The sequence below is a fragment of the Lates calcarifer genome, unplaced genomic scaffold (assembly GCF_001640805.2).
Source record: "Lates calcarifer isolate ASB-BC8 unplaced genomic scaffold, TLL_Latcal_v3 _unitig_1134_quiver_866, whole genome shotgun sequence".
Lineage (NCBI taxonomy): Eukaryota > Metazoa > Chordata > Actinopteri > Centropomidae > Lates > Lates calcarifer.
This window is the reverse complement of record NW_026115310.1, coordinates 18,294-46,024: the sequence shown is the minus strand read 5'-3', so window position 1 is coordinate 46,024 and position 27,731 is coordinate 18,294. Positions and strand designations below refer to the sequence as shown.

The window sequence follows — 27,731 nt, the reverse complement described above, 5'->3', positions numbered from 1 at the left end:
AATCATGGAAGGTACAACTTCTCAGGTATTATCCTTTACATAATAAGAGGCAATACTCTAGCTTAGAGAAACATTATGTGAGTCAGTAGTCGATGAGCAACTCTAATAGATGTACAGTAATGTTGATTGACTACTTGGTGGTGCAAATACTGTTCTGCTTAAAAGTGTATAGAATTTGATCAGGCATATTTTTGTGGCCTTTTGGAGACAGGTATGAAAACGTGTATTTTCTGATGTACATGTCTTGACATCTTAACATGACGCAACAAAGACTTAAATGTTCAGTCAAGTACTGTCTGTTTCTTTTTTTCCTTCAGAGCAACCAGCTGTATCAGACCAGATAAATACTGTATACAGCACTTAAACAACATCTCATGAAGTTCTAAAATTGTGCTCCTTGCATCTTTCTGGCTTTGCTTTTTGGCAAATTTAGATGTAAATCAGTCATTAGAAAATATTTGTAGACTGCTGTAATAACCGCTGTAAGAAGCTCAACGTGGCAGCTCATACAGTATGAGTATATAGGGAGTCAGTTGAGACTGTGAAACTTCTGACTGAGATCTAGAAACAGAACCATATTCAGTTTTTGTTAGATGTATCAACCCTGTTAAGCACTCAGTGAGACTGGTACAGTCACTGTCATCTAGCACAAGAACGGCACAACTACAGGTATCTACTGCACTGAGGAGGTAACTATTTAATCTTACAGAGCTGTTTTCACGTTACAGTTTTCTTGGAAAGTCAGACAAATTCACCACAACTGTTCCTTTGGTTTTGACATAAACATAATTCATTGTTTATAACAAAATGGATCAAAATTCTGTTAACCCTTGGATGAAAAATGTCTCAGCTAAAATGACATGCAGCAGTACTTCAGGTCAGCAATATTGATGCTCAGGGAAAACAGTTCATACAGATATAAATTGGAAGCTCTTCTATGTTAACCCTTTCCATAACAGTTTTATCATTTTTCTCTTACATCTAAAACTGAATCAAAACAAATGTTACTGAGGTATTTATGGTATTAATTTATGCGATATACTGCTGTGTATATTACTAGTCTTGCTAGTTTCAGAGAAAAACTGCTGTGATGAAACCAAAATGGAAGCAACCGAAATGTTGAAAAAAAGTGTGATGTGTGATCTAAATATATTGAATGTACTGAGGTCTATTGGTGTGCTTCACTTCTGATACTTGCTGTGGTTTTCAAGGGACATTCAGTATGTAGTTAAAAGTCAAAGTAGTTAGACAGACTATTGTAGTCTGGACATTTACATTATTCATTCTCATCATGACTGGACACCTGCTGTTACTCGTCCTCATGTGTAAGTTAAACCTCTTCTCAGGTTCTTTCATTGTTTATGTAGGTTTATTGAACACCAGTACGAGTGCATTTTATTTCCAAGCATTTGATTAATGATTAATATCCATTCATGCGTTATTGGTATCAGCATGTTTTACTTCACTCTTACATCTGGGTAACATAAGTACACTTAATTGGAGTTTTAATTTAATTTGAGATATTATTGCTTCTATTTCCCTTTTTAACAGATTCATTTTCTGAGATCAGAGCACAAGGTCAGTTTAATGTTATTTTCTGTATAAACACTTTGAAGATTTTACTATTAATACAAGTGTTTTTATACAGTATATTTTTTACATTAACCTACAGTCTTCTATGATTGATCATTGATTGATTATTAGTCATTTAATCTAACATTTTTATCTCTAAACTTTCAGCTCCTCCACCTAAACTGACAGTGAATCCACCGGTGATCACAGAGACAGACTCAGTCACATTGAACTGTCAGACTCCATTTGATTCTGTGTCTCAGTGTTATTTCTACACAGTGAAGGAACAAACTGTCAGAGTCTTCTCCTGTCTGAAGACACTGCCAGGGACTGAGCTGCTGTTGATGACACATCAGAGTTCACCTGCTGAGGTTAAAGTGAGATGTTATTACTCTGTGAATCTCGGAGAGTTCAGTTATACGTCTCCACACAGTGACATATCCTCCATCACCATAAACTGTGAGTACAACTTTACTGCTGTGGACCTCTTTTTATAACTTGCCTGATCTTTCATCAGGATCTTTTAAATATGTACAATTTGTAGTTACTTAATCCAACATATACTTTTTCTTTCAGTTCCTCCTCCACCTAAACTGACAGTGAATCCACCGGTGATCGCAGAGACAGACTCAGTCACATTGAACTGTCAGACTCCATCATCTGTTTCTGTGTCTCAGTGTTATTTTCACTTTATGAGAAGAAAACCTCCCAAAACCCTCTCTTGTGTGAAGACACTGACAGGGACTGAGCTGCTGCTGATGACACATCAGACTTCACCTGCTGAGGTTGAAGTGACATGTTTTTACCTTGTAGCTAATCATTCTCCAGAGAGTAACGTGTCCTCCATCAGCATACAAAGTAAGTACTACTGCTGTGGACTGATGTGTTATTATTGTGTTACAGTATCAGCACAAATGAGTTTGAGTAACAGTAATACATCTAATCTAATCCAACATGTTCACATTTTCAGCTCCTCCACCTAAGCTGACAGTGAATCCACTGGTGATCACAGAGACAGACTCAGTCACATTAAACTGTCAGACTCCATCATCTGTTTCTGTGTCTCAGTGTTATTTCTACACTGTGAAGGAACAAACTGCCAAAGTCTTCTCCTGTGTGAAGACACTGACAGGGACTGAGCTGCTGAACATGGCACGTCAGAGTTCACCTGCTGTGGTTGAATTGACATGTTATTACACTGCAGAGCACAGAGGAGGACAATATCAGTCTCTGCAAAGTAACATATCCTCCATCACCATACAACGTAAGTGACTATACTTATTATAAATTGATACAGTACATATACAGTCAAACACTCTGGCTATCAACATGGGGATCAATCAAGGGAAACTCTACCAAGTATACACATCCATGTCTGGTCACAAGTCGTGGGGAGTACTGCTGCATATGTAAAAAAAAAACAAAAACAAAAAAAAACGAGTTCTTTAAAACCTTTTGTGGCTGAAGTCACTTGAGTCAGCATGAACTGACAACAAGTTTGAAATTGAAAACAATCTTGGGTTGTGGGGTTAGAGAGACGTGAGCATAACAGACCTCTGTAGCCTGTTCCTCATCTCTGCTTAAGGTTAACAGCTTGACGATACATTAGCTGTTACTACAGTAGCTTAAGAGTTGAGTCCAGTTGCTTTGTGGGTAATGTAGGTACCAGATTTTGACAAGGAAGATGACTACAAAAGAACAAAAAACAAAACAAAACCAAAAAAAAAACAGTCCATCACAAGTTTGACGGTGTATTAGAATCAGTGGAGTACACTTAATATTTTTGTTAATTTAACACAATTAAATATATGCAACTGAAGAATTATTTATTACATTAAACATGCAGTTATTTAATACATGTGTTTATCTCTAAATTATCAGCTCCTCCACCTAAACTGACAGTGACTCCACCGGTGATCACAGAGACAGACTCAGTCACATTGAACTGTCAGACTCCATCATCTGTTTCTGTGTCTCAGTGTTATTTCTACACTTTGAGTGAAAAAGCTTTCAGAGACTTTCCTTGTGTGAAGACACTGACAGGGACTGAGCTGCTGTTGATGGCTCATCAGAGTTCACCTGCTGTGGTTGAAATTACATGTTATTACACTGTAAAGCTTGGAGAGAAAACCTCTCAATCTCCACCCAGTGACATATCATCCATCACCATAAACAGTGAGTAAATACTATTCTTATGCAATATGTAATATGGTATGCCATCATGCAATGTCTTGTGAATATATATTTTGATATTGAACTGTCAGACTCCATCATCTGTTTCTGTGAGTGTTTTTTCTACACTGTCAGAGGACAAACTAGAGTCTTCTCTTGTTTGAAGACACTGACAGGGACTGAGGTACTTAATATGACAAATCAGAGTTCACCTGCTGTGGTTGAAATTACATGTTATGGTGACATGTTATTACACTGTAAAGCTTTGAGAGTCCAATTATGCATCACCACACAGTGACATATTCTCCATCACTGTGAACTAACTGCCATTATATATTGTGAATATACTGGACTGTTGTTGGACTGCTGGTATGTTTACATATACACAGATTGTATACAAATACAAGTAATGTGATTGTGATTGTCAGTGGCTCATGAATCTTTGTTCTCTGGTTTCTAGTTTTGTGAAAATAACTAAAGCTATTACACAAATAATCAGATTGTAGTTACGTACATAAATGTTGATTTTGTTAGTACACACATGAAACTAACATGTTCATATCCATGTTTTTTTATTGTAGACCTTGTGGAAACAGAGTTGAGAACAGCCCAGACAGTGCCGACATTTGCTCTGACCACAGGTAGGACGTGTTACACGTCTAAATAGCAGGCCTCATTCTTCACTTCTTGTTACTCTAGTGAACACCACATCAGGTCACAAAATCTGATATAATTTTCTGAAATGTACATTATTCTTATTTAGCTGGTGAGTCAAACCCACCACTGTCACTTGTGAATTCTTATGAAAACTACATCAGGTCACACAATGAGTGATATGATTTTATGTAATTGTAATGTACTTTGGTTTATTCAGCTGCTCAGACCGCTGGCACAACACATGACACTGGTGGAACTGCCTCTACTTTCCTAACATCAGTGGATCCAGTAACAGGTGACATACTTACTTATGTTCTCAATGATTCAGACTGACTTTTCATTAAATGTTGTTTTATTTGTTTAATGTTAAACAGTTTGTTTCTTCTGTTACTGATGTAACTCTCACTGCTGCAGGTAGTTTGACCTCTGCTGACACAACTCGTATGAATCCAACATCTGGTGATCAAACAACAGGTAGAGCTTTCAAAATCAAAATGCTACGGTGCTTTGCTGTGGTTGTTTATAAATACTTTTGACTGTGTACTTACTAAATTCTACTGTTTGTAAGCCTGGTACTAAAACTATCATGTTCCCTTTTTCCCCACTGAAAAAAGTTAAAGGTGAGCAAACAGCATCTAATTCCTCACACAAACTACATATTGTTAACATAAAAATACAGTAAACTGTTCAGTGTTTTTCAGATTAAAAAGTTTTGCAAACTGTTCTACAAACAGTTCACATAATTTATAGTTTTTCAGTCATGTCATATCCTTTTTGTGGAATGTAAGATACCTTCTAAAATCATTGATTATAAAATGAACTTAAATATTACATGGCAATTTAAAAAAATATATATTTTAATGAAAAATTTAAATAATAATAAAACATTTGTGATTCTGAATTTATTAAAACAACAAAACACTACCAAATCTATTTCTTCAGTTTTTCCATTCAACACTTTGATAATTAGTTTAAAAGAAAAATCATAGTTTGTGACTCATGTTTATCTGTGATTTTTTTTTTTAATTGTTAAACTTTTTTTACATTATAGTCTTTATTCACAGTTGTCCAGATCCTTAGTAATTGTTTCAAGTGACAAATTAATTGTCATATTAATTAGCCATTGTGTGTGAATGGCAGTAAATTAATTATATATTAACTAATATTATTTGTCACATTTACTAACTGGGTTATTAATGAATTACAACAAACACTAATATTCAGAGGTAACCATCAAAAAATGCTGACACATTATAAATAATTAAAAACACTATTTATAAAGATCAGAAGTAAATATTTTTGTTCCATCCAACACTTGTAATTTTGTGGATGATGATCAACATTACAGTTTGGCAGCTCCATCAGCAGAACTCAAGGTTTTTCCTCTGGTTGTTATTGTGTGGTGTTAATGACTTGTTCTCTTCATACAGAGGGGATGATACAGATGATTGGAGCAGGTGTGTCTCTGGGTGTCCTGGTGCTTGGATTGGTTCTTCTCTTTAATCAAAGCAGGATTGGTAAGAATTTAAACATTAACCTCAGCACAGTGTATTCTAAAACTCAGCTGCAGTTGTAGGAAATATTTCATGTGGTTTCTCTTGTTTTTAATTAGAGGTAGCTGATGTTAGTGTCTGGTGGTAAAATGTGAAAGAGTGACATATTATTGTTTGCATTCTCTAGAAAAATGTGTTTCCCAGAGGTAAGAAATCTTATTCCTCAAATAACATCAGGTAAATTTGAGTGAGTGCTTGTCTGTATCTTCTTTTCCATCATTACTCTGGTTTACATTCATAGTTTCACAAAGTCAGAAAAGTTTTCATTCATTATTTTCCCAACAGAATCTGAGACTCAGACTTTTCAGTCACATAATTTAGAGATGTTTGTGGAGAGTAATGCAGTGTATTCATTTGGAAACTGTACTTTCACTTTCCTCTGTAATGAAGACACATTCTTTACAAAACCTGTTTTTCTTTTTTTCCATTCAGATCAAAATCCAACATCACTGGTAAATCAAAATCTATGCAATATGACAGTATGTACATATTTCTATACATATATTTTATTTGCATTTGTTAGTTGAAGTGTACTAAGTTGTGTTTTGCTTTCTGTTTCAGATGACAGGAAATATATGGTGAGTCTCAACAGTGAAAGACAATTTTTCTCTGTCTTGGATGAGGCTGCTCTCTCTCTTTCTAACATTTTATCAAATCATTTTCAGGCTGCTTATGATGAAACCTACAGTATTGTCACTTATGACTGCAACATTGGTGAGTTGATTTTCTAATGTTCTTAAACAGATTGTGGAGCAAATTAATAAATCACTTTCTTTTCATGACCAGTGATAAAAATCCTGGCTAGAACATCCCAATGAAAGATATATGTTTCTGCTTTATTAAATTTGTTAGCAGAGTTACCTCGAGAGTTGTAAAAGGAATTTAAAAAAAATGTATAGATAATGATAGATAATAATTTACTTTTCATATTGAACACCTGAAAGAGAACACCCTAATGTGAGATTTTGTAGCATTATGGATATGTGTAATACTGTCATATTTTGTATTCACATAAATGACATGAAAGCCCTGGTGCAGTGTTGAATCAACAACTATAATACTAAATATTGATCGGCCACTTGGTGGAGCAATTGCTGCTGAAATCTGTCATTACAGGTACAATCAAGAAAATGTGAGCCCTCTCAGATATGAAAACAGCTGTTATTGTGGAATGACTAAATGTAAAATGTTCAGCTTTTATATCTTGATGAAAACATAATGCTGGAGAACATTTACATTTGACTGAGGGCAAAATCCAAAGTCACTACTAAATGTCGCTCATTTGAATATGATGTACCGTACATGTACTGTATGTTTTATTTGTATTTATATTATATTTGCATTTTAAAGTTTATTAAGTTGTGTTTTGGTTTCTGTTTTAGGTGACAGGGAATATACGGTGAGTCTCAACAGTGACAGTGATAAAGTCAAACCTCCGTTTTCTGCTAAAGGTTTTTCTTCATGCAGTGATTTTTCTGTCTTGGATGAGGCTACTCTCTCTCTGTTGCTTCTCTCTAACATTTTATTAAATCGTTTTCAGGCTGATTATGATGAAGTCTATAGTATCATCACCTATGAATGCTGGTGAGCTGATTTTCTTTTTCTAAATGTAGCATAATGTTCTTCAACAGGTTGTCTAATGAATCACTTTCTTGTCATGACCGCTGTGATAAAAAAAAGTTCAGAGTTACATCAGTTACATCATAGTTACCCTGAAAGTTATAGAGATTAAAAACAAAAAAACAATGTGGATAATGAGAGAGAATAATTACTTTTCATAATTAACATCTGAAAGGGAACATCCCAGTGATTGTGGCATTTTACAAAATGGATGCATGTAATACTGTCATATTTTATATTTACATATGGCAAACCCTCTGTTACCAGCCCAGTTAAGGGACATGAGGACCCTGGTACAGTGGTAGAACAAATACTGATCAGCCAATTGATGGAGCAAGTGCTGCTAAAATGCTTTATAAAAAAACATTACAGGTACAATAATGAATGAGCACTCTGAGATGTGAAAAAAGTTGTTGCAGTGGAATGACAGAAATCTAAAACTTTTATACCTTAAACATAACACTGGGGAACATTTGCACTTGACTGAGAGCATTTAAGTCATGTCTGTTTGTTTCTTTTCAGAGTGACAGCAGCTGCATCAGACCTGAGAGACACAGTGTGCAGCGCTCCACAGTCATTTTGATTTCAAGTGTTGTTTGTCTTGCAGCTTTTCTCTTTGCTTTCTTATATACAAATAATTGTTGAATTAGAATTGTAGAATGATCTGAAGACTTTATTGAACTTTAATGAATTGATAGAAACAGAACAGAAGATAACATGTATCATGTGTTTCAGTGCTTTAAGTAATAAAAACATTATACACAGCTATTAAATATAAGTCTCATTCATTTCAAACCACTTTACACCAGAGGAGTGATTCACATGTGCAATACACTACATATATACAGAGTGACAGTAAAAACCAATTACAAAACAATATTAATTCATAACTAGAGACCATCTTACAACAGGATCACCACAGTTCTGACCCATGAATACTCAGTAGTTATTACTATGTTGTTACATGACTACTCAGTTCTCATGGGTCAGACCACAATCATAACACTCAGCCTTCATTTTGTTCTCAACTATGCACATGTGTAAAGTTTTGTGACAGACAAACATAAAAACAAGACTACATTTTATCATAATGACACACACACACTCACAAGCAGCTGGTAATGACACAATGAACAGGGTAAACTATCATAGATGTTTTTTTCAAAATGACTTAAAAATATTAATCCAGGACATGTGACATCTTTTCAACCAGAGTGAAGAAAACACAGTTTGTGCAGCAATATTTATAGATATGAATTAAAATGGTTGAATGATCAGGACTGAAATGAGAAATAACTGAATGTGTAGGTAGAGCCAGATAAAAACCATGAACAGACAAAGTGAGTGTGAATGTTTTTAAAGAAATAATGTGCCTTCTTTCTTCAGAGGTTTGTCTCTAGTGTGGTAGATTTGAACTAAATTAAACACATGTACTATCTGAAACAGGATGTAAAGTGTGTGTTTCTGTTTGTGTGATTGTCTTCTGATGCTTGCTGTGGTTTTCTTGTTCTGTGAAGTGACACTTCTGTGTGTTAGAGTCTGTGTAGTCAGACACACAACTATCCTCTTTAGAGGATTCTCTTCAGTCTCAGTATTCAGCTTCATCATGGCTGGACGCCTGTTGTTTGTCGTCCTAATGTGTGAGTTAAACCTTCTATACATGTTGTAATCATTAATGTAGGCTGCACTTAAATTAGATCTTTTTATGTTTGAATATTTTATGTTTTGTGTGTTCTTACTGTCTGAGTTGTTGCTTTTTGCTGATTATTGTTAAATTCTCGTGGAACTGCAGTGTGAGATGTATCTTGGTCTCAGTCTTGACCTTTATTCCTACCTCTGACTGACAGAATGACACATTTTTTATTTTTCCTTGAAGTTATTAATGAGTTATTATAACATCTAGTTACCTTGTTAACACATCGTATTTCCAACAGGTTCCTTTCATGAGATTCAAGTTCAAGGTCAGAGTCTGATCAATCTATAATCTCATATCTAGATCTATTGTTATCACTGTGTTGTAGTCTCTTATCAGTTGGACTATTTGTATACATAGTTTGGTTGTACAGTGTATTTTTCTTTAATTACCCCACTTTAAATCACAATTTCTTAGTAGGAATATTCTGACATTAATGTGGTTTTTAATTGTTTACTATTTTTTTCTTTCTTATAACAATTGTTTGTTTTTTTTCCTCCACAACCTTCAGCTCTTCTTCCACCTAAACTGACAGTGACTCCACCGGTGATCACAGAGACAGACTCAGTCACATTGAACTGTCAGACTCCATCATCTGTTCCTGTGTCTCAGTGTTATTTCTACACTGTGAGTGGAGGAACCAACGTCTTCTCTTGTCTGAAGACACTGACAGGGACTGAGCTGCTGTTGATGGCTCATCAGAGTTCACCTGCTGTGGTTGAACTGAAATGTTTTTACGGTGTAAAGTCTGGAGGTTTAGATTCTCCATCTCCACACAGTGACACATCCTCCATCACTGTAAACAGTGAGTGACTTCTTTTCCTGTGCCTTGATATGTATAGTACTAATGCAGCATAACTCAGTGACATTGTGTTTATAGAATATATATTTTTTAATATTTTTATAGATTATATATATAGATAATATAAAGTGTTATTAATGTTTGTAATTTGACAGTTTTTAGTCAGTTTGGTTGTACAGTATATTTTTCTTTACTTCCTCTGTTGCAATTTCTCATTTGAAATCTTACAATTTTAACACAACTATTAAGTATTTGATATAACAAATGTTTTTTTCTCCAAAATTTTTAGACTTTACTCCACCTAAACTGACAGTGAATCCACCGGTGATCACAGAGACAGACTCAGTCACATTGAACTGTCAGACTCCATCATCTGTTTCTGTGTCTCAATGTAGTTTTTATATCGGAAGAGACAGACCTGCCACACTCTTCTCTTGTGTGAAGACACTGACAGGGACTGAGCTGCTTTTGATGACACATCAGAGTTCACCTGCTGAGGTTGAAGTGAAATGTTATTATGATGTAATGTATCCATCTCCAGAGAGTGATTTGTCCACCATCGTCATAAGTGAGTTAACACTGCTGCTATGGACCAATGTTATAATAACTTGTTACAGGGGGGTCAGGTCTCCAGAGTCAGTGTTAGTCAATTTGTCTCCTCTGTCATTATTAATTTATCACCAGGAATGTATGTAAACAAAAGCAATTTTCACTTGTTTAATGCAATGTATGCTTCAATTTTCCAGCTCTTCCTCCAGCTAAACTGACAGTGAATCCACCGGTGATCACAGAGACAGACTCAGTCACATTGAACTGTCAGACTCCATCATCTGTTTCTGTGTCTCAGTGTTATTTCTACACTGTGAGGGAAGAAACCAAAGTCTTCCCCTGTGTGAAGACACTGACAGGGACTGAGCTGCTGTTGATGGCTCATCAGAGTTCACCTGCTGAGGTTGAACTGAAATGTTTTTACAGTGTAAAGTCTGGAGCTTTAGATTCTCCATCTCCACACAGTGACACATCCTCCATCACTGTAAACAGTGAGTGACTTCTTTTCCTGTGCTTTGATATGTTATCATATAGTACTACAACAGTATAACTCAGTGACATATACTGTGTCATATTTCAGGTGTTATTAACAGAGAGAACAAAATGAAGAGAGACGATGATTCAACAACTTCCTTTCCCAGTAATAAAATACCACCTGTGGGACGAGATGTTACATTTAGCATTTTATAATAATTAGATTTTGTCATCAGTTTTCACTCTATTCTGATTAATGATTGTTATTACAGTGTGAGTCACACTCACCTAAGATGACACATAATTATCATAATGAATCAGTAAAACATGATGACTGAGGTGCGACAGTTGGATTAATGACTTTCCATTGATTCTTTTGTAGGTCAAAAACCACAGATGAGTGTTCAACATGATGGTGACTACGTTGACTTCACTTGTTCACTGCCTGGATCTGCTGATAGTGAGACAAGATGTAATCTTTACTTTGGAGAAACCAGTCGTCCAGTCCAAACTACAACCATCAGGAAGACAAAGAGCTCAACTAATCAGTGGTTCTGTCAGTTCTATGTCACAATAGATGATTTCCTGAGACATCTATGTTTCGTTCAACAAAAGGAAGCCAGTTGTGATTACAGTTTGGGAAGTGAACACAACTCTTTGTCTCCTCGTAGTGATGGATACAACTTGACTGGTAAGTTAGTGAAGACATGGATACACATACAAGTATGACTTCACTGTTTGAGTCTAACCCTGAACTTAAAGTCACTGAGGAGCTGAACTGACAGACTCATAAATGATGCATCCTCCATGACTCAGTATACTGTGTGTTTACTGAAATAAGAGCAGTCCAAATATTTCCTCTCCTGGTTTTACATGATATATTTATCACTCACAGCACAGGGATCTTCAGTTGTTCACACAAGAGTCTGTTACAGCAGTTCACACATTTTTCCATAACATTTTCACTGTTACTTTCCTGTAACATTTACCCTGCATGATGGTCAAAATCCATCTGCCCATTCTGTCTAATGGCACCTGACACCTGATTGAAAGTCCTTAACTATAACCTGTATGAACAGCATCAATGAAAGTTGACATTCTGTGTACAAACTGTGAACCACATTATATTGACCTTAACATGGAAATTACTTTTACACTGTTTGTGACACAACACAACATGTGCTGATGAATTTCTGACACTGCCATCACTACAGCCATAAAACAGTAGTCTTTAGTTTTGACACAGAAACACAGTAAATGTCCTGTGGTTTTTAGTTTTGAAAGTTTTGTGCAAATCACAGAAATAAAATTGCAGAAATGTTCATACACATAAAACTGACAAGCACAAATTAATTTTCTTTTACTGTAGATATTGTGGAAAAAGAATCACCACCCATTGCCTGCACAACATCATCATCCACTGTGACCACAGGTACGACATGTTATACATCTGAACAGAAACCAAGAACATCATCACCATTATAACCACTATATTTTTGTGCATTTATTCACCAGGTGTGACTGTAAACAGACCTCACTCTTCCACTCCTGTAACTCCTGTGAAACCACCATCAGGTAACAAAATTATAGATGTATTTGTCTGACATTAGTTAAACACACAGTTCATGTTTCTGTTATTGCTGCTGCTCAAGTGACTGCACAAATACTCTGTTCTACACATTTGTCCACACGTGAAACTGACAGGTCCAAATCCATCATCTGTTATTGTAAACACTGTGGAACCAGAGTCTCCTACAACGCAGACTATGTCGACATTTACCACAACCACATGTAGGACATGCTAGACATTTAAAAGAAAATCTAGAACATTATCACAACTCACTATATACGTTTTTGATTTTTTTTTATTTAACAGGCCGTTGCTTTAACTTCTGTAATTCTTGTGAAAACCACATCAGGTCACACAATGAGTGATATGATTTTATGTAATGTACTTTAGTTTATTCAGCTGCTGGTATAACACATGACACTGGTGGAACTGCCCCTACTTTCCTAACATCAGTGGATCCAGTAACAGGTGATATAGTTACTCATGTTCTCAATGATTCAGACTGACTTTTCATTAAATGTTAAATTAAATTTGTTTTAATGTTAAACAGTTCTTCTGTTACTGATGTAACTCTCACTGCTGCAGGTAGTTTGACCTCTGCTGACACAACTTGTATGAATCCAACATCTGGTGATGAAACAACAGGTGGACCTATTATTCTCATCATTTTTTTTGGATCATAACACTATCATGCTTTACTGTGAGTGTTACACATAATGTATAACTCTTTTCAGAATATTATGACTATAATGAAATGTATTTTCATTAATTTACAGGTCTGACTGTTGGTGCACCAAGGAAAGATGAGGAACATTTTATTTCTATTTCCCAAACACCAGAGAAACCAGCATCAGGTGAAACAGTTATTAAGTTTCTCAATGATTCACACAGACATAAAAAAACAAAGCTTTTAGATAGTGACAGAGGAAAGATGACAGGAAATGATGAAGCAAAATCCTGAACCTAAGATTGAATATTTTAATGTTAAAAACTGTCACTGTCTCATTTACAGTGAGCATACACAATGCGTGATCAGAAAGTTCCAGGACTGTATATTGTATATTTATGTCTTAAACTTGATTCATAATGTTCACAACTTTATCTGTTTAAGTGTTTGATTTCATATGATTTAAAGTTTTTAAATAAGAAATACTTGTCTTTGACACACTGTCTTCCTGCTTTTGTATTAGAAGTTCGACTGACACTGTTTTACCTCCATAACAGAAATGGGGATATGGATGTTTGTGATAGTTGGTGTTGGTGTGGCTGTGGGTGTCATCTCACTGGGACTGGCACTTCTCTGCATCAGAAGAAGAAGTGGTGAGAACAGTGTCGATATATACGTCTGGTAAAGCTTGAATGTACTTTTCCAACGTAAACATACACACAAGTATACTGAAATTTGGAGGTTTCAGAATGGAAAAAGTCAAAAAAGTCAAACCAATGCAAGTGAAAAACAAATAAACTGTACTAATGTAGACAGATAACAGATTATACAGTATGCTTTGGCTTGGACTGCAGTAATCAGGAAATATTAGAAACAGCTGTATCAGCCAATACAACTTAAGTGCGCTTCCTGAAATCTCTCTCTGTCTGTTTTCTTTTCTTTTTTTTGTTGTTGTTGTTTGTTTGTTGTTTTTGCATTTTTCAGCGAGGCGCTCTGACAAGAGGTAAGTGATCTTTCTTGTTTCACTTTTTAAGCAAAAGCTGACTAGGTTGATTCAGATAAACTACACTAGTTTATCCTTTTATTCAGCCACTGAGCAGAATCACTGGAACAGTTGTGACATTAGTGTTTTTCTTAAGGGCAGCAGGACATTAGTGGAAGAAGCTCATAATGTGGATAAAACCTCTCTTCCTTTATTTCTGTACAGGGCACAAGCCAGCGACACTGGTAATGTACACACTTAGTGATCAGGCAACACCACTGTATTATTCATTGATATACATTCACTATGAGCAAAAGGAGGCCTCTCCCTGTATCAGTATGGTGTTCCTGATAAAGTGCTATCTGAGTGTACATTATGCCTTATTTTAGTTATAATTTTGTTATTTGGTATATTGAGATGTTCTTGCCTTCTGTTACAGGTGACTCAATGTGCAAGAGAAATCTTGACTGTGGAGGACCGGTAATTAAAAACCCTTTTTTCCAGTTGATATGACCTTCACATCATTAATTAATCAAACTAAAGAACAACATTTTCTCCTACACATTATGTTTATATACAACTGAACTGCAACAGCAAATAGGTTTTAATTTCACTTATGGTTAGGTCTGATCAAGTGACTTCAGACACAGAGTGTTTAATAGCATTTAACCCAAAGCACAATCTTCCCCCAACCGTAACCAAAGTGCTTTTGTTGCCTAAATAGATATGCAGGACTCTGGATGTGAACCCTGGTCTTTGGTGTGACTGTCAAGCAGTTTGTACATCTATTAAAATTTTGTTGGGTATAAAATAATCTCTAGGAGGAAGATTTTGTAAAGGTGGATTAATGTTTAAAGTCATTCATGAATTCTTCTCACTTCCTCTCTCATGTTTCCTGTTATCTTAAGGTACCTGCAGGTGATGATGAAACCTACAGTGTGATCACCTCAGTACCTGGTGCAACTGGTGAGCTGCTTTTCATTTTACACCTACCTGAATCAAGAATCACCGATCGACATTTTGTGGAACAATGACGGTCGAAGTCTTGACACAGTGTCTCTTTACTTTATACAGATGGCTTACTTGCAGATTCTGAGAAGCTGAACAGACGAGAACCTCAAAATGATTATGTAAGTGAGACATGAGGCTCAGTTTTCAATATGTTTGTTATAAAGGTTTATTGACACTATATGTTTAAGGAACTCTTACAGTTGGCATCTTTCTTTTCTAGTCTGACATTTACCATCTGTACTGCACCATCTCCGAGGAGCCCACTGCATTAGCCCTGAGGGATATGGTGTATAGCTCTGTGCAGCCACACTGAAGTCTGAGGAACAGACTGACCAAAGAAATGTTTTAAAACCATGTGTTGTGTTAAACCTTGTATCTTTTATCTTGTGTACTGTATTTATGATGTAATAGGGATGGATTTAAAAAATGTTGTTGTTTCTTGCAAAATGTTTGATACAGGAAATCGAGGGTGAAAGTTCATTTCAAGATTTTTTATTGTAAACTATTTGTAATCAAGTATGTTTTATCTTCTGGAAATATGCACCATAAATAACACATGTACATCAGAAATACGTGCTACATGAGGTTATATTATAACCTATGTTCACTGAGAGAGGACAATCAGGTAATACACATCAATACTGTACAATACAATACATATTTCATGCTTTGTATTACTCTTACTTTCTATCATCAGTAGCCACTTATAAACACGATTTTGACTTGATTTCATTTTATTTTAACCTTGAATGAATTTCAATGATGTACTTCAGTCATTTGCCATTAGGCATGCAGTAATTGTTAGGAAGAGACACTTTGTGCGGCAATAATATGCAATATTTTTCCTTCAAAAGGCAGCAAAGGGGCTCTGTAGTATTCTTATTTATGGGCGTAGTTTATGTTGTTAGAACTTGACTACTCTGCTTCATTTTCTGCATCAAATGTCTGCTTCCATATGTACTCCTATTTAACTTTGTGTATAATAAAATAATAAAATAATAAAATGTATCTGAACCCACATTTTAAAAAAAAAGGTCAAAATTGAATTGAATAAAAGCTGTAAAAGTGTTGATATTCAGTGTGGAAATGAAAAGGTGTAACTGTATAATCAGAGGAGTTTTAGATCAATGTTCAGTTGTCAATTGTGTAAGATAAAAAATTATGAAGTTGTTGACAAAAAAGCTAATTTTCTTTTCCCAAAAAAGGATATTGTGCATGTAATGGAAGACTGACCAGATGAAAATTATGCTTGTTTGAAACATCAGGGGGAAAAACTATCTGCAAAATTCTCCCCTATGCCGTCAGCATGCCATCAGCTCCTCATTTTACCATCTTCTGTCAAGTCAACCACAGTGTCAGGCTTCAGTGTCACACTAATAGTCTTGGAATATTCTGAATAGCGTTAATTGTTTTTTTGACCCAGTGAACCACCACTGCGCTTTGATCTTTGTATGAGTGTGGGTGTTTCTCTGGCCTGTCTATTTGTGTGATTTACTTCCTATACTTGCTGTGGTTTTCCTGAAAACAAGTTCTGCAAAATGACACATAGAGTATGTAGGTAAAAGTCAAACTAGTCAGAAAGACCGGTGCACTTTACAGAACTGCTGAACATTCACATTATTCAGCTTCATCATGGCTGGACACCTGCTATTACTCGTCCTCATGTGTAAGTTAAACATCTTCTCAGGTTCTTTCATTGTTTATGTGGGTTATTTACACACCAGTACGAGTGCATTTTATTTCCAAAGATCTGTTTGATGTGTAATGTCAGGCAATGAGCGGTATCAGCATGTTTTATTACATTCTTACATCTGGCTAACAGAAGCACAAGACGAGTTATTGATGAGTTAGTTGTATCTATTTCTATTTTTAACATGTTGTTTCTCCAACAGATTCATTTTCTGAGATCAGAGCACAAGGTCAGTTTAATGTTGTTTTCTGTTGAACACTTTGAACTTAACTGTTTTTATAGAGTATGTTTTTCTGTGCTTTAACCTACAGTCTTCTATGATTGATCTTATTTTACACATGCAGCTATTAATCATTTAATCTAACACTTGTTTACGTCTAAACTTTCAGCTCCTCCACCTAAACTGACAGTGAATCCACCGGTGATCACAGAGACAGACTCAGTCACATTGAACTGTCAGACTCCATTTGATTCTGTGTCTCAGTGTTTTTTCCACATTGTGAAAGAACAAACTGTCAGAGTCTTCTCCTGTCTGAAGACACTGACAGGGACTGAGCTGCTGTTGATGACACATCAGAGTTCACCTGCTGAGGTTAAAGTGAGATGTTATTACTCTGTGAATCTCGGAGAGTTCAGTTATACGTCTCCACACAGTGACATATCCTCCATCACCATAAACAGTGAGTACAACTTTACTGCTGTGGACCTCTTTTTATAACTTGCCTGATCTTTCATCAGGATCTTTTAAATATGTACAATTTGTAGTTACTTAATCCAACATATACTTTTTCTTTCAGTTCCTCCTCCACCTAAACTGACAGTGAATCCACCGGTGATCACAGAGACAGACTCAGTCACATTGAACTGTCAGACTCCATCATCTGTTTCTGGGTCTCAGTGTTATTTTCACTTTATGAGAAGAAAACCTTCCAAAACCCTCTCTTGTCTGAAGACACTGACAGGGACTGAGCTTCTGAACATAACACATCAGAGTTCACCTGCTGAGGTTAAAGTGACATGTTTTTACCTTGTAGCTAATCATTCTCCAGAGAGTAACGTGTCCTCCATCAGCATACAAAGTAAGTGAACACTACTGCTGTGGACTGGTGTTTTAATTTTGTATTACAATATCAGCACAAACAACAAAGTGTCTCTCAGAAATGTGCATCAGAGTCTAAACAGTAATACATCTAATCTAATTCAACATGTTCACATTTTCAGCTCCTCCACCTAAACTGACAGTGAATCCACCGGTGATCACAGAGACAGACTCAGTCACATTGAACTGTCAGACTCCATCATCTGTTTCTGTGTCTCAGTGTTATATTTACACTGTGAAGGAACAAACTGCCAAAGTCTTCCCCTGTGTGAAGACACTGACAGGGACTGAGCTCCTGAACATGGCACGTCAGAGTTCACCTGCTGTGGTTGAACTGACATGTTATTACACTGCAGAGCACAGAGGAGGACAATATCAGTCTCTGCAAAGTAACATGTCCTCCATCACCATACAACGTAAGTGACTGTACTGTCATATGTTTTATAATATCACGATACAGTATTTGCACAAACACTGTGGCTTTCAAAATTGGAGTCAGCCCTGTTTTATGGAGGTGTTTAAAGGGAAACCACCAATTTTACATATCAATGTCTGGTCTCAAGTCTTGGGGAGTACTACTGCATATGTACAAAGTTATGTAAAGCCTTTTGTGGCTGAAGAGGAAGCTGGATTAAATCTAAACAACTTCTACAGTTGATGTCACTTGAGCTAGTCTGCAGCGTTAGTCCGGTCTGACGTCTACAAGTTTGAAAATGAAAACAATCTTGGGTGTGAAGATTTAGAAAGAAGTGAGCATAACAGACTCGTCTCTGCTTAAGGTTAACAGTTTGATGCTATATTAGCCGTTACTGCAGTAACTTCACACACCTAAATCTGTACGTTTAAGTGAGTTGAGTCAAGTTGCATTGTGGGTAATTTGTTTGCCAGATTTTGACAAACATCATTAGTCCATCATTAGTTTGACAACATTATAGAAATATGATATCAGTGCATTATACTTTTAATGTTTTCATTAATTTTACAGTTTTACATACATGAAACTGAAGATTTATTTATTTATTTATCATTTATTTACATTAACATAGAATTATTTTCACGTTTATCTCTAATCTTTCAGCTCCTCCACCTAAACTGACAGTGAATCCACCGGTGATCACAGAGACAGACTCAGTCACATTGAACTGTCAGACTCCATCATCTGTTTCTGTGTCTCAGTGTTATTTTTACACTTTGAGTGGAGGAACCAAAGTCTTCTCCTGTCTGAAGACACTGACAGGGACTGAGCTGCTGAACATGGCTAATCAGAGTTCACCTGCTGTGGTTAAAGTGAAATGTTCTTACGCTGTAAAACTTGGAGAGAAAACCCCTCAATCTCCGTACAGTGACATATCATCCATCACCATCAACAGTGAGTGACTTATTTTCCTGTGCTCTGATATGTTATCATATAGTACTAATGCAAGATAACTGTTAGCAAGTTTGGTTGTGTAGTATATTTTTCTTTACTTACTCTACTTTAAATCACAGTTTTTCATTAGGAATGTATCTCATTAATGTGACTATTAAGTGTTTACTATGACATTTTTCCCCCTAATCTTTCAGCTGTCCTTCCACCTAAACTGACAGTGACTCCACCAGTGATCACAGAGACAGACTCAGTCACATTGAACTGTCAGACTCCATCATCTGTTTCTGTGTCTCAGTGTTATTTAAACATTGGAGGAACCAATCAGGTCCAAACCTTCCCCTGTGTGAAGACACTGACAGGGACTGAGCTGCTGAACATGGCTAATCAGAGTTCACCTGCTGTGGTTAAAGTGAAATGTTCTTACGCTGTAAAACTTGGAGAGAAAACCCCTCAATCTCCGTACAGTGACATATCATCCATCACCATCAACAGTGAGTGACTTATTTTCCTGTGCTCTGATATGTTATCATATAGTACTAATGCAAGATAACTGTTAGCAAGTTTGGTTGTGTAGTATATTTTTCTTTACTTACTCTACTTTAAATCACAGTTTTTCATTAGGAATGTATCTCATTAATGTGACTATTAAGTGTTTACTATGACATTTTTCCCCCTAATCTTTCAGCTGTCCTTCCACCTAAACTGACAGTGACTCCACCAGTGATCACAGAGACAGACTCAGTCACATTGAACTGTCAGACTCCATCATCTGTTTCTGTGTCTCAGTGTTATTTAAACATTGGAGGAACCAATCAGGTCCAAACCTTCCCCTGTGTGAAGACACTGACAGGGACTGAGCTGCTGAACATGGCTAATCAGAGTTCACCTGCTGTGGTTAAAGTGAAATGTTCTTACGCTGTAAAACTTGGAGAGAAAACCCCTCAATCTCCGTACAGTGACATATCATCCATCACCATCAACAGTGAGTGACTTATTTTCCTGTGCTCTGATATGTTATCATATAGTACTAATGCAAGATAACTGTTAGCAAGTTTGGTTGTGTAGTATATTTTTCTTTACTTACTCTACTTTAAATCACAGTTTTTCATTAGGAATGTATCTCATTAATGTGACTATTAAGTGTTTACTATGACATTTTTCCCCCTAATCTTTCAGCTGTCCTTCCACCTAAACTGACAGTGACTCCACCAGTGATCACAGAGACAGACTCAGTCACATTGAACTGTCAGACTCCATCATCTGTTTCTGTGTCTCAGTGTTATTTCTACACTTTGAGTGAAAAAGCTTTCAGAGACTTTCCTTGTCTGAAGACACTGACAGGGACTGAGCTGCTGTTGATGGCTAATCAGAGTTCACCTGCTGTGGTTGAAATTACATGTTATTACACTGTAAAGCTTGGAGAGAAAACCTCTCAATCTCCACCCAGTAACATATCATCCATCACCATAAACAGTGAGTAAATACTATTCTTATGACTGATTTAACATTTTTAGTGCAATGCGCCCCGTGGTCATAAAAGGTGATATACATTTTTACCATTCAAAAAAATCATCAATTTGAGAAGATGACTCTGGATGTGTTGACCTCAGGCGACAGAAAATCATTGTTTTGAAGCAGAGTTAGATTTTAAATGTAAAACATGGTAATTACAGTTCTTCTTCTTATTCTGTAAATATTTCAACATTGTATGAAACTGCTGCTACACTGCTCATATTCATTGAATTCTAGTTTTGTGGAAATAACTGCTGAAGTGAATACATGAATAAAACACAGAGCCTAAATATTAATGCATGTGTGCTTATATACAACTGACAGGCCCATATTCATCTTCTTTTATTGTAGATATTGTGGAAACAGTGTCAACCACAGTGCAGAGTATGTCAACATTAACTATGACAGGTAAGACATGCTATACATGAAAAGAAAAATCCAGAGAACTGTCACATATAAATTATTGTATTTGTTTTCTAGTTACACCAGTATTATAGAACATTTTAAATAATGTCTTTTCACTTTTTCATTGTATGTTTATCTTTTGTATCTTCAAGAAACAGTTACCAGAGAGACTAATACAGCTGGTATAGTTACTCTGACCTCTGCCAACAACACTGTGAAAACAGCATCAGACAGCAATGTCACAGGTGAGATTCTTACCAGTGGATCAAAGCTGTCAGGACTGATTGCTGTGAATGTTTTTAATGTTTCAGTTTATTTATTAGACTAAACTGAAAGTAGAAGACACAAAAGTGAGCAAAAACTCCTTCACATATTTGCTTTTCAGACAGGAGGTTAAAAGTTCGATATCATGTCCTTTGAAAAACGCTCTCTGTGCTGCATCAGTGCCATGTGTGTCACTCTGCAGTTAAACAATTCATTTTGCATAATTATAATGTTCAACACACCCTGTTATAGGTGGTAGAGGTACTGTTGGTTCAGTATGTACAGTAGCTGTCCTCTTTCTTTTGTTTTAACATTGCAGGAAGTGAGACTGATACTGGTTTGTGACCTTTGTTGTTCCAAAACAGTAAGATGGATGTGGAAGGTCCTTGTGGCTGTGACTGGTCTTGGAGTAACTCTGGGTGTCACCTCACTGGGACTGGTGCTTCTGTGCACCAAAAGAAGAAGTGGTGAGAACTATATCGATTTGTGTCCAATAAAGCTTGAATGTACTTTTGAATGTTCCTCATTTTTGTTTTTTGTTTTTTTTTTTCATTTGTCAGGAAAATGTTTCAACAAGAGGTAAGAAATGCTTTTTATCCTTTTTAACAAGAGCTGAGTGACACATGTATCACTGCAGTGATTATCACTGTCACCTCACAGCGAGTAGGTTCTGGGTTTGATCCAAGGTTCAAACCCAGAACCCAGGGATTCACAGGCAGTGACCACATAGTCAGCAGAGGTGTTTAGAGGTGTGACATCCTACAGTGCATTCTGCTTTCTTGTATAACTCCCTCACCTCTTTTTTCTCCCCCCTTACAGATCACAAGCCAGCGTTAGCGGTAATGTTCACATCATACATCACAGTACTATTCCTATATGCATTTTAGTGCATTGAGCTTTGTTTTACTTTCTGTTGCAGGTGATATAATGATGACAAATACTGACTATGGAAGATTGGTAATTAAATAAATATTATGGAAAAAAATAACATTCACATAATGTAAAATCAGAGTGAATTCAGTGTCTGTAAAGTTATTCATGAATTCCTCTCACCTCCTCTTCCTCTCTCCTCTTATCAAACAAGTTACCTCCAGGTAATGGTGAAGGCTACAGTATGGTCAGCTCTGTACGTGATGCTGATGGTCCTTCAGGTGAGCTGCTGTTTCTCCTACCACAATATAGTGCAAGATTTCCTGATTTATGTACAGAATAACAAGGTTTTTTTCATCTTACTCTGTGGTTCTCTTTAACTCACAGGTTCTGAGAAACTGAACAATTGGGATCCTCAAAATCAGGATGTAAGTGAGGCATGAGGCAGAGTACTGAATTAACATTATTGATTTAAAGGACTCTTACAGTTGGTTTCTTTCTTTTCTAGTCTGACACATACCATATGTACTCCACCATCTCAGAGGAGCCAGCTCCATCAGCCCTGAAGGATGCGGGCTACAGCTCCCTGCAAGCACACTGACACTCAAACTTTCTGAAACTGTAGAGACAGAGAACAGAAGAACTATTGCAATTTGAAACTTTATGTATAAGGCTGGAACTGCAAGATTAATAACATCTAGACCAGTGCTAGACTACTATCAGTGGAAAAAATGTTGTCACTGAGGGTTATTCAGGGAGAAACTATGTTTTCTACAGAGTATGATGATGTACAACAACTTCCTGTCTTCTGCTTTGTAATTTGATATATTTTGTCCTTATGGTTTCTGTATATAAACTAATATACATACACTGTGTATATATCTGTTTTTATACACACACACACACACACACACACACACACACACATATATATATATATATATATATATATATATATATATATATATATGTTGATTTGAAACGTGAAATCTGACCCCAGGCTGCGTCTCTATTCCAGTTAGATATGATAAATGTTGGCTAAGCCGCTGTGTTGGCTGACCAGCATTCAGTGTCTCATACAACTTATAAACATTTTGAGCCAAAGCATAGCTACAGTGAAACTGACCATATGGTGTCTCACATTAAAAGATGCAGTCTGTTTGTGGGTTAACATGCCTGTTGACAGACTATGTGTGTTTGATTCAGGTGTGATCTCTTTCCCTCTCTAGTTAACATCTTTTAACACAAATAAAACCGTACTCTCTCATTCTTTAGAAAATAAGCAAGAGAAAGAAAAAAGAGAGAGAGGCATCATCACAACATCCTTATAGAAACACAAATCAAACTGCTGTGCATTATTCAACACAATAGCAGCTCATGATAACAGCAATAATGCAATAGCAGCACAATACTAAATACACATTTTAGAAGTTTTTCTTTTTTGTTTATTTGACAGAAAAGTCCTTAATGAACCTCTTCAAATCCCATCCCAGAATTTCACTTTCATTGGACATCAGAGACAGGTGATTCAGTGCTGTTTTGGTCCATTGTGGATCTAAGTATGTTTTTAACTACTGCCAGTTTTGAAAGAGTGCTTCCTGCTGACAGTGGATACAGGCAGAGTGCTATTTCAACTTTTGGAAACTCTGACTGTAGTTTCCTTCCTCTTATCAGTTGGAGTGTTTCAGACTCCTTATCTGGATGAGATGGGTGTTTGTGGTGCTTATGGTTGTTTTTATGCTCTGCTATAATATTTTCTTTTGACAGTTTTGCAGCTATGCCATCCAGTAGCAGTGATGTATTATTTGAAATCCAACATCTACCCACATCTACCCAATCTACTACTTAATTGTTTCTTACTGGCCAATAGGTGTTAAGGTTTTTCTTTTCCTCTGAAGTAAATTTAAGTAATTATTAAAAACTGTCTGGTCAATCCCTCACACACATCACATATTCTATTTTCTAACATGATTATGTAGAAAACAAAGTGTTACAGTTGAGGTGACCAGGTGATGTCTTGGAGGTATTTATTGACCAGCTAGCTTAGCTCCTAACTGCATGTAACTCCCCAGAAGTCCTGTCCACATAGTGAAGCCGCAGCGTTCATTTTAGCATCGTACCTCATTGTTGTGGTTTCTTGGCCTGCACACTCTTCTCAGCTTTATTTTAGGACCACGACAGGCAGCTATTTTCAGCTAAAAAAGGTTTTGACATAATCCATTGTGCACCACACTGCCCCACACGGGGAAGGAAGCGGGCACACTGATTGACTGGGGAACACAGCTGAGTAGTTAATAGCTTAGAGCACAGTATTTTCCTCAGGTGTTGGTGGAGAACAAAACAGAGCAAAAGGGAGAGTGAATATCGAACTTAAAGTAGCCGCAAACTTGACTCCACCTCAATGCTAATATTTTCTGTGTCTACTGGATGAGTAGAACAGTTTTGTCTCTTGTGATTTCAGCATGGGAGAGTCTTGTTCCCACTGAAACGATTTCTTTTTTTTTTTTTTTTTGCTTATACAGTACGTGAATTTCTGCCATAACATCATTCTTCATAATACCACCAGAGGGTGCCAAAGTAAGGAGTTTAATTAGAATTTACTGAAGCGCCAACAACGTCAGCAGCGTTGAAAAGTTAGACTGGATATAAAGAGGTTGAAAACCACTTAGCTTGCGTACCTTAATTCTTGAGATCTGAAGCCAAATGCAAGGTCAGCGGAAAAATAGAAAATGACTGCATGTTCATTTAGAGCAGACGGTGAATATGCTAAGTGCGTGGTTGTGTATGAGAAGAAAAAATTGAACTGACTCGAATAAACGTGTCTAGACTCACTGTAGTTGTTTGTCTTCAGATGTTTTGCATGCTTTGCACTTAATGAGCTTTGTCTTTCTTTTAGTGCGTCACATTAAATACGAAATTGCAATGTCAACAATTCATCCACTAAACGTTGTGTGAATGACTGGGATTATGAGCTTTGTAGAGAACATGCAAATTGCCTTCTGCCCACTCAGTAATTCTCAGTAATTATTTGGCTCAAAACATTTGGAGCATCCAAGAGGAACTTTATAATGGACTGATTATCAAACAAGCCAATTGGATACAGGCCTACAGTCCCAAGTGGTCTTAGGGCCCTCTGGTCTTGTCTTTATTTAGAGGCCTATTGTGTCATAATCTGTCCATGAACTCCATTGGGTAGTTTATGGTTCAAATTCTGCAAACTTCTGAGACTCCATACTTGTTAATATTGCATGGACACACTGAAAGGAACCTGCTGTAGGTGTATGGTCCTGGTCCTGGATTTTGTCACTAGTACAGAGGAAATATTATGTTTTGACTGACATGATGGTGTATGGACTCAATGACAAAATACTCCTGTCTGAGGCTGCTGTATATCATCTGTCACTGAGTTAACAAGGTCTAAATGTAGCACGTGTACTGAGGGGCTTATAAAGCCTGCCAGGTGCCGTATGTGTTTCTGTGGCCTGTTTATTAGTATGATTATGTTGTGTTGCTCGCTGTGGTTTTGCTTGGGCAGGTCTTATGTACGTCAAAGTCAAACAGGTTTAGTCCTTGGAGGGTTTTTGACAGTCGCATTATTCAGCTTCATCATGGCTGGACACCTGCTGCTTGTCATCCTCATCTGTAAGTTGAACTTAAGTTATCCGCAGCGTTTATTTTTAATATATATATATTTGATTGACAGAATTACATGTTAGTGAGTTTTAATCTGTTGGTATTTTGTTGAAACTGTTGATGAGTTATAACTGCATCTTTTTCATTTTTCAGATTGTTTTCATGAGATCAAAGTACAAGGTCAGTTCCTGATTTTGATATTTGTTTGTTGTTTTCATGGCCAGCTGTACAGCTTTTATACACATATATCAATCTCTACATTTCAGCTCTGCCTGCACCTAAACTGACAGTGACTCCACCAGTGATCACAGAGACAGACTCAGTCACATTGAACTGTTGGACTCCATTTGTTTCTGGGTCTCAGTGTTATTTCAACATTGGAGGAACCAATCAGGTCCAAACCTTCCCCTGTCTGAAGACACTGACAGGGACTGAGCTGCTGAACATGGCTCATCAGAGTTCACCTGCTGTGGTTAAAGTGAAATGTCTTTACACTGTAAAGGTTGGAAAGTCAAATCCTCCGTCTTCGTACAGTGACATATCTTCAATCACCATAATCAGTGAGTGACTTTACTGACATGTACTGATGTTATGTTACCTTGCAAAAGAATCAGCACCAACAAATATATTGATGACTTTCAATATGGGGGTCATGTTTACACAGGAAGTGTGACAAGATTTTAAAGGAGCTTCAGGGCTTCCTATGCTATAATAAATGTGTCATTAGAACTGTTATGAAATAAATGTAAGTGTCACTTATAATTATAATCTAATAAATATTTACATTTTCAGGTCTTCTTCCACCTAAACTGACAGTGAATCCACAGGTGATCACAGAGACAGACTCAGTCACATTGAACTGTCAGACTCCATCATCTGTTTCTGTGTCTCAGTGTTATTTAAACATTGGAGGAACCAATCAGGTCCAAACCTTCCCCTGTGTGAAGACACTGACAGGGACTGAGCTGCTGAACATGGCTAATCAGAGTTCACCTGCTGAGGTTAAAGTGAGATGTCTTTACACTGTAAAGGTTGGAGGTTCAAATTCTCCATCTCCACACAGTGACACATCCTCCATCATCATAAACAGTGAGTGACTGTGCTCTAATATGTTATCATATAGTACTAGTGAAAGATATCTGTTTTGGTTGTGTAGTATATTTTTCTTTACTTACTCTACTTTAAATCACAGTTTTTCATTAGGAATGTATCTCATTAATGTGACTATTAAGTGTTTACTATGACATTTTTCCCCCTAATCTTTCAGCTGTCCTTCCACCTAAACTGACAGTGACTCCACCGGTGATCACAGAGACAGACTCAGTCACATTGAACTGTCAGACTCCATCATCTGTTCCTGTGTCTCAGTGTTATTTCTACACTTTGAGTGGAAGAACAGTCAGAGTCTTCTCCTGTCTGAAGACACTGACAGGGACTGAGCTGCTGAACATGGCTCATCAGAGTTCACCTGCTGTGGTTAAAGTGACATGTTCTTACGCTGTAAAACTTGGAGAGAAAACCCCTCAATCTCCATACAGTGACATATCATCCATCACCATCAACAGTG

General features: G+C 36.7%; 2 protein-coding genes and 1 long non-coding RNA gene across 20 annotated transcripts; 2 read left to right on the top strand and 1 right to left on the bottom strand.

Annotated features, from left to right (window-relative positions):
• Positions 1 to 1,106: 1,106 nt before the first annotated feature.
• Positions 1,107 to 23,399, top strand: LOC108886587 (serine-rich adhesin for platelets). 11 transcript variants are annotated; one of them, XM_051067099.1, is made up of 19 exons: positions 1,107 to 1,325; positions 1,552 to 1,578; positions 1,741 to 2,031; positions 2,149 to 2,430; positions 2,543 to 2,836; positions 18,234 to 18,527; positions 19,190 to 19,480; positions 19,675 to 19,971; positions 20,166 to 20,462; positions 20,657 to 20,953; positions 21,344 to 21,400; positions 21,550 to 21,642; positions 22,027 to 22,128; positions 22,222 to 22,240; positions 22,481 to 22,500; positions 22,581 to 22,618; positions 22,746 to 22,812; positions 22,919 to 22,959; positions 23,040 to 23,399. In XM_051067099.1, exons 1-19 carry the CDS (start codon positions 1,292 to 1,294, stop codon positions 23,130 to 23,132), a joined length of 2,934 nt encoding a protein of 977 aa, XP_050923056.1. In that variant the 5' UTR covers positions 1,107 to 1,291; the 3' UTR covers positions 23,133 to 23,399. The 11 variants fall into 11 exon arrangements, with proteins under 11 accessions (XP_050923056.1, XP_050923058.1, XP_050923059.1 ...); XM_051067101.1 differs by lacking the exons at positions 1,552 to 1,578; positions 1,741 to 2,031; positions 2,149 to 2,430; positions 2,543 to 2,836 and adding exons at positions 17,215 to 17,241; positions 17,402 to 17,692; positions 17,810 to 18,091; XM_051067102.1 differs by lacking the exon at positions 2,543 to 2,836.
• Positions 9,121 to 16,343, top strand: LOC108886590 (uncharacterized). Of its 7 annotated transcripts, none has more exons than XM_051067113.1 (19): positions 9,121 to 9,214; positions 9,509 to 9,535; positions 9,779 to 9,984; positions 11,022 to 11,109; positions 11,199 to 11,258; positions 11,475 to 11,783; positions 12,462 to 12,524; positions 12,608 to 12,667; positions 12,797 to 12,883; positions 13,053 to 13,130; positions 13,248 to 13,307; positions 13,439 to 13,516; positions 13,887 to 13,982; positions 14,314 to 14,332; positions 14,537 to 14,556; positions 14,751 to 14,791; positions 15,220 to 15,277; positions 15,377 to 15,441; positions 15,543 to 16,343. In XM_051067113.1, exons 1-19 carry the CDS (start codon positions 9,181 to 9,183, stop codon positions 15,633 to 15,635), a joined length of 1,542 nt encoding a protein of 513 aa, XP_050923070.1. In that variant the 5' UTR covers positions 9,121 to 9,180; the 3' UTR covers positions 15,636 to 16,343. The 7 variants fall into 7 exon arrangements, with proteins under 7 accessions (XP_050923070.1, XP_050923067.1, XP_050923066.1 ...); XM_051067110.1 differs by having other exon boundaries at positions 9,779 to 10,072; positions 10,816 to 11,109; positions 15,386 to 15,441; XM_051067109.1 differs by having other exon boundaries at positions 9,779 to 10,072; positions 10,816 to 11,109.
• Positions 18,255 to 27,731, bottom strand: LOC127139313 (uncharacterized). Of its 2 annotated transcripts, none has more exons than XR_007809476.1 (3): positions 27,633 to 27,731; positions 20,305 to 20,366; positions 18,255 to 18,369 (listed from the first exon to the last, which is right to left on the bottom strand). It is a non-coding gene; the product is annotated as an uncharacterized LOC127139313 (long non-coding RNA). The 2 variants fall into 2 exon arrangements; XR_007809477.1 differs by lacking the exon at positions 20,305 to 20,366 and adding an exon at positions 19,814 to 19,875.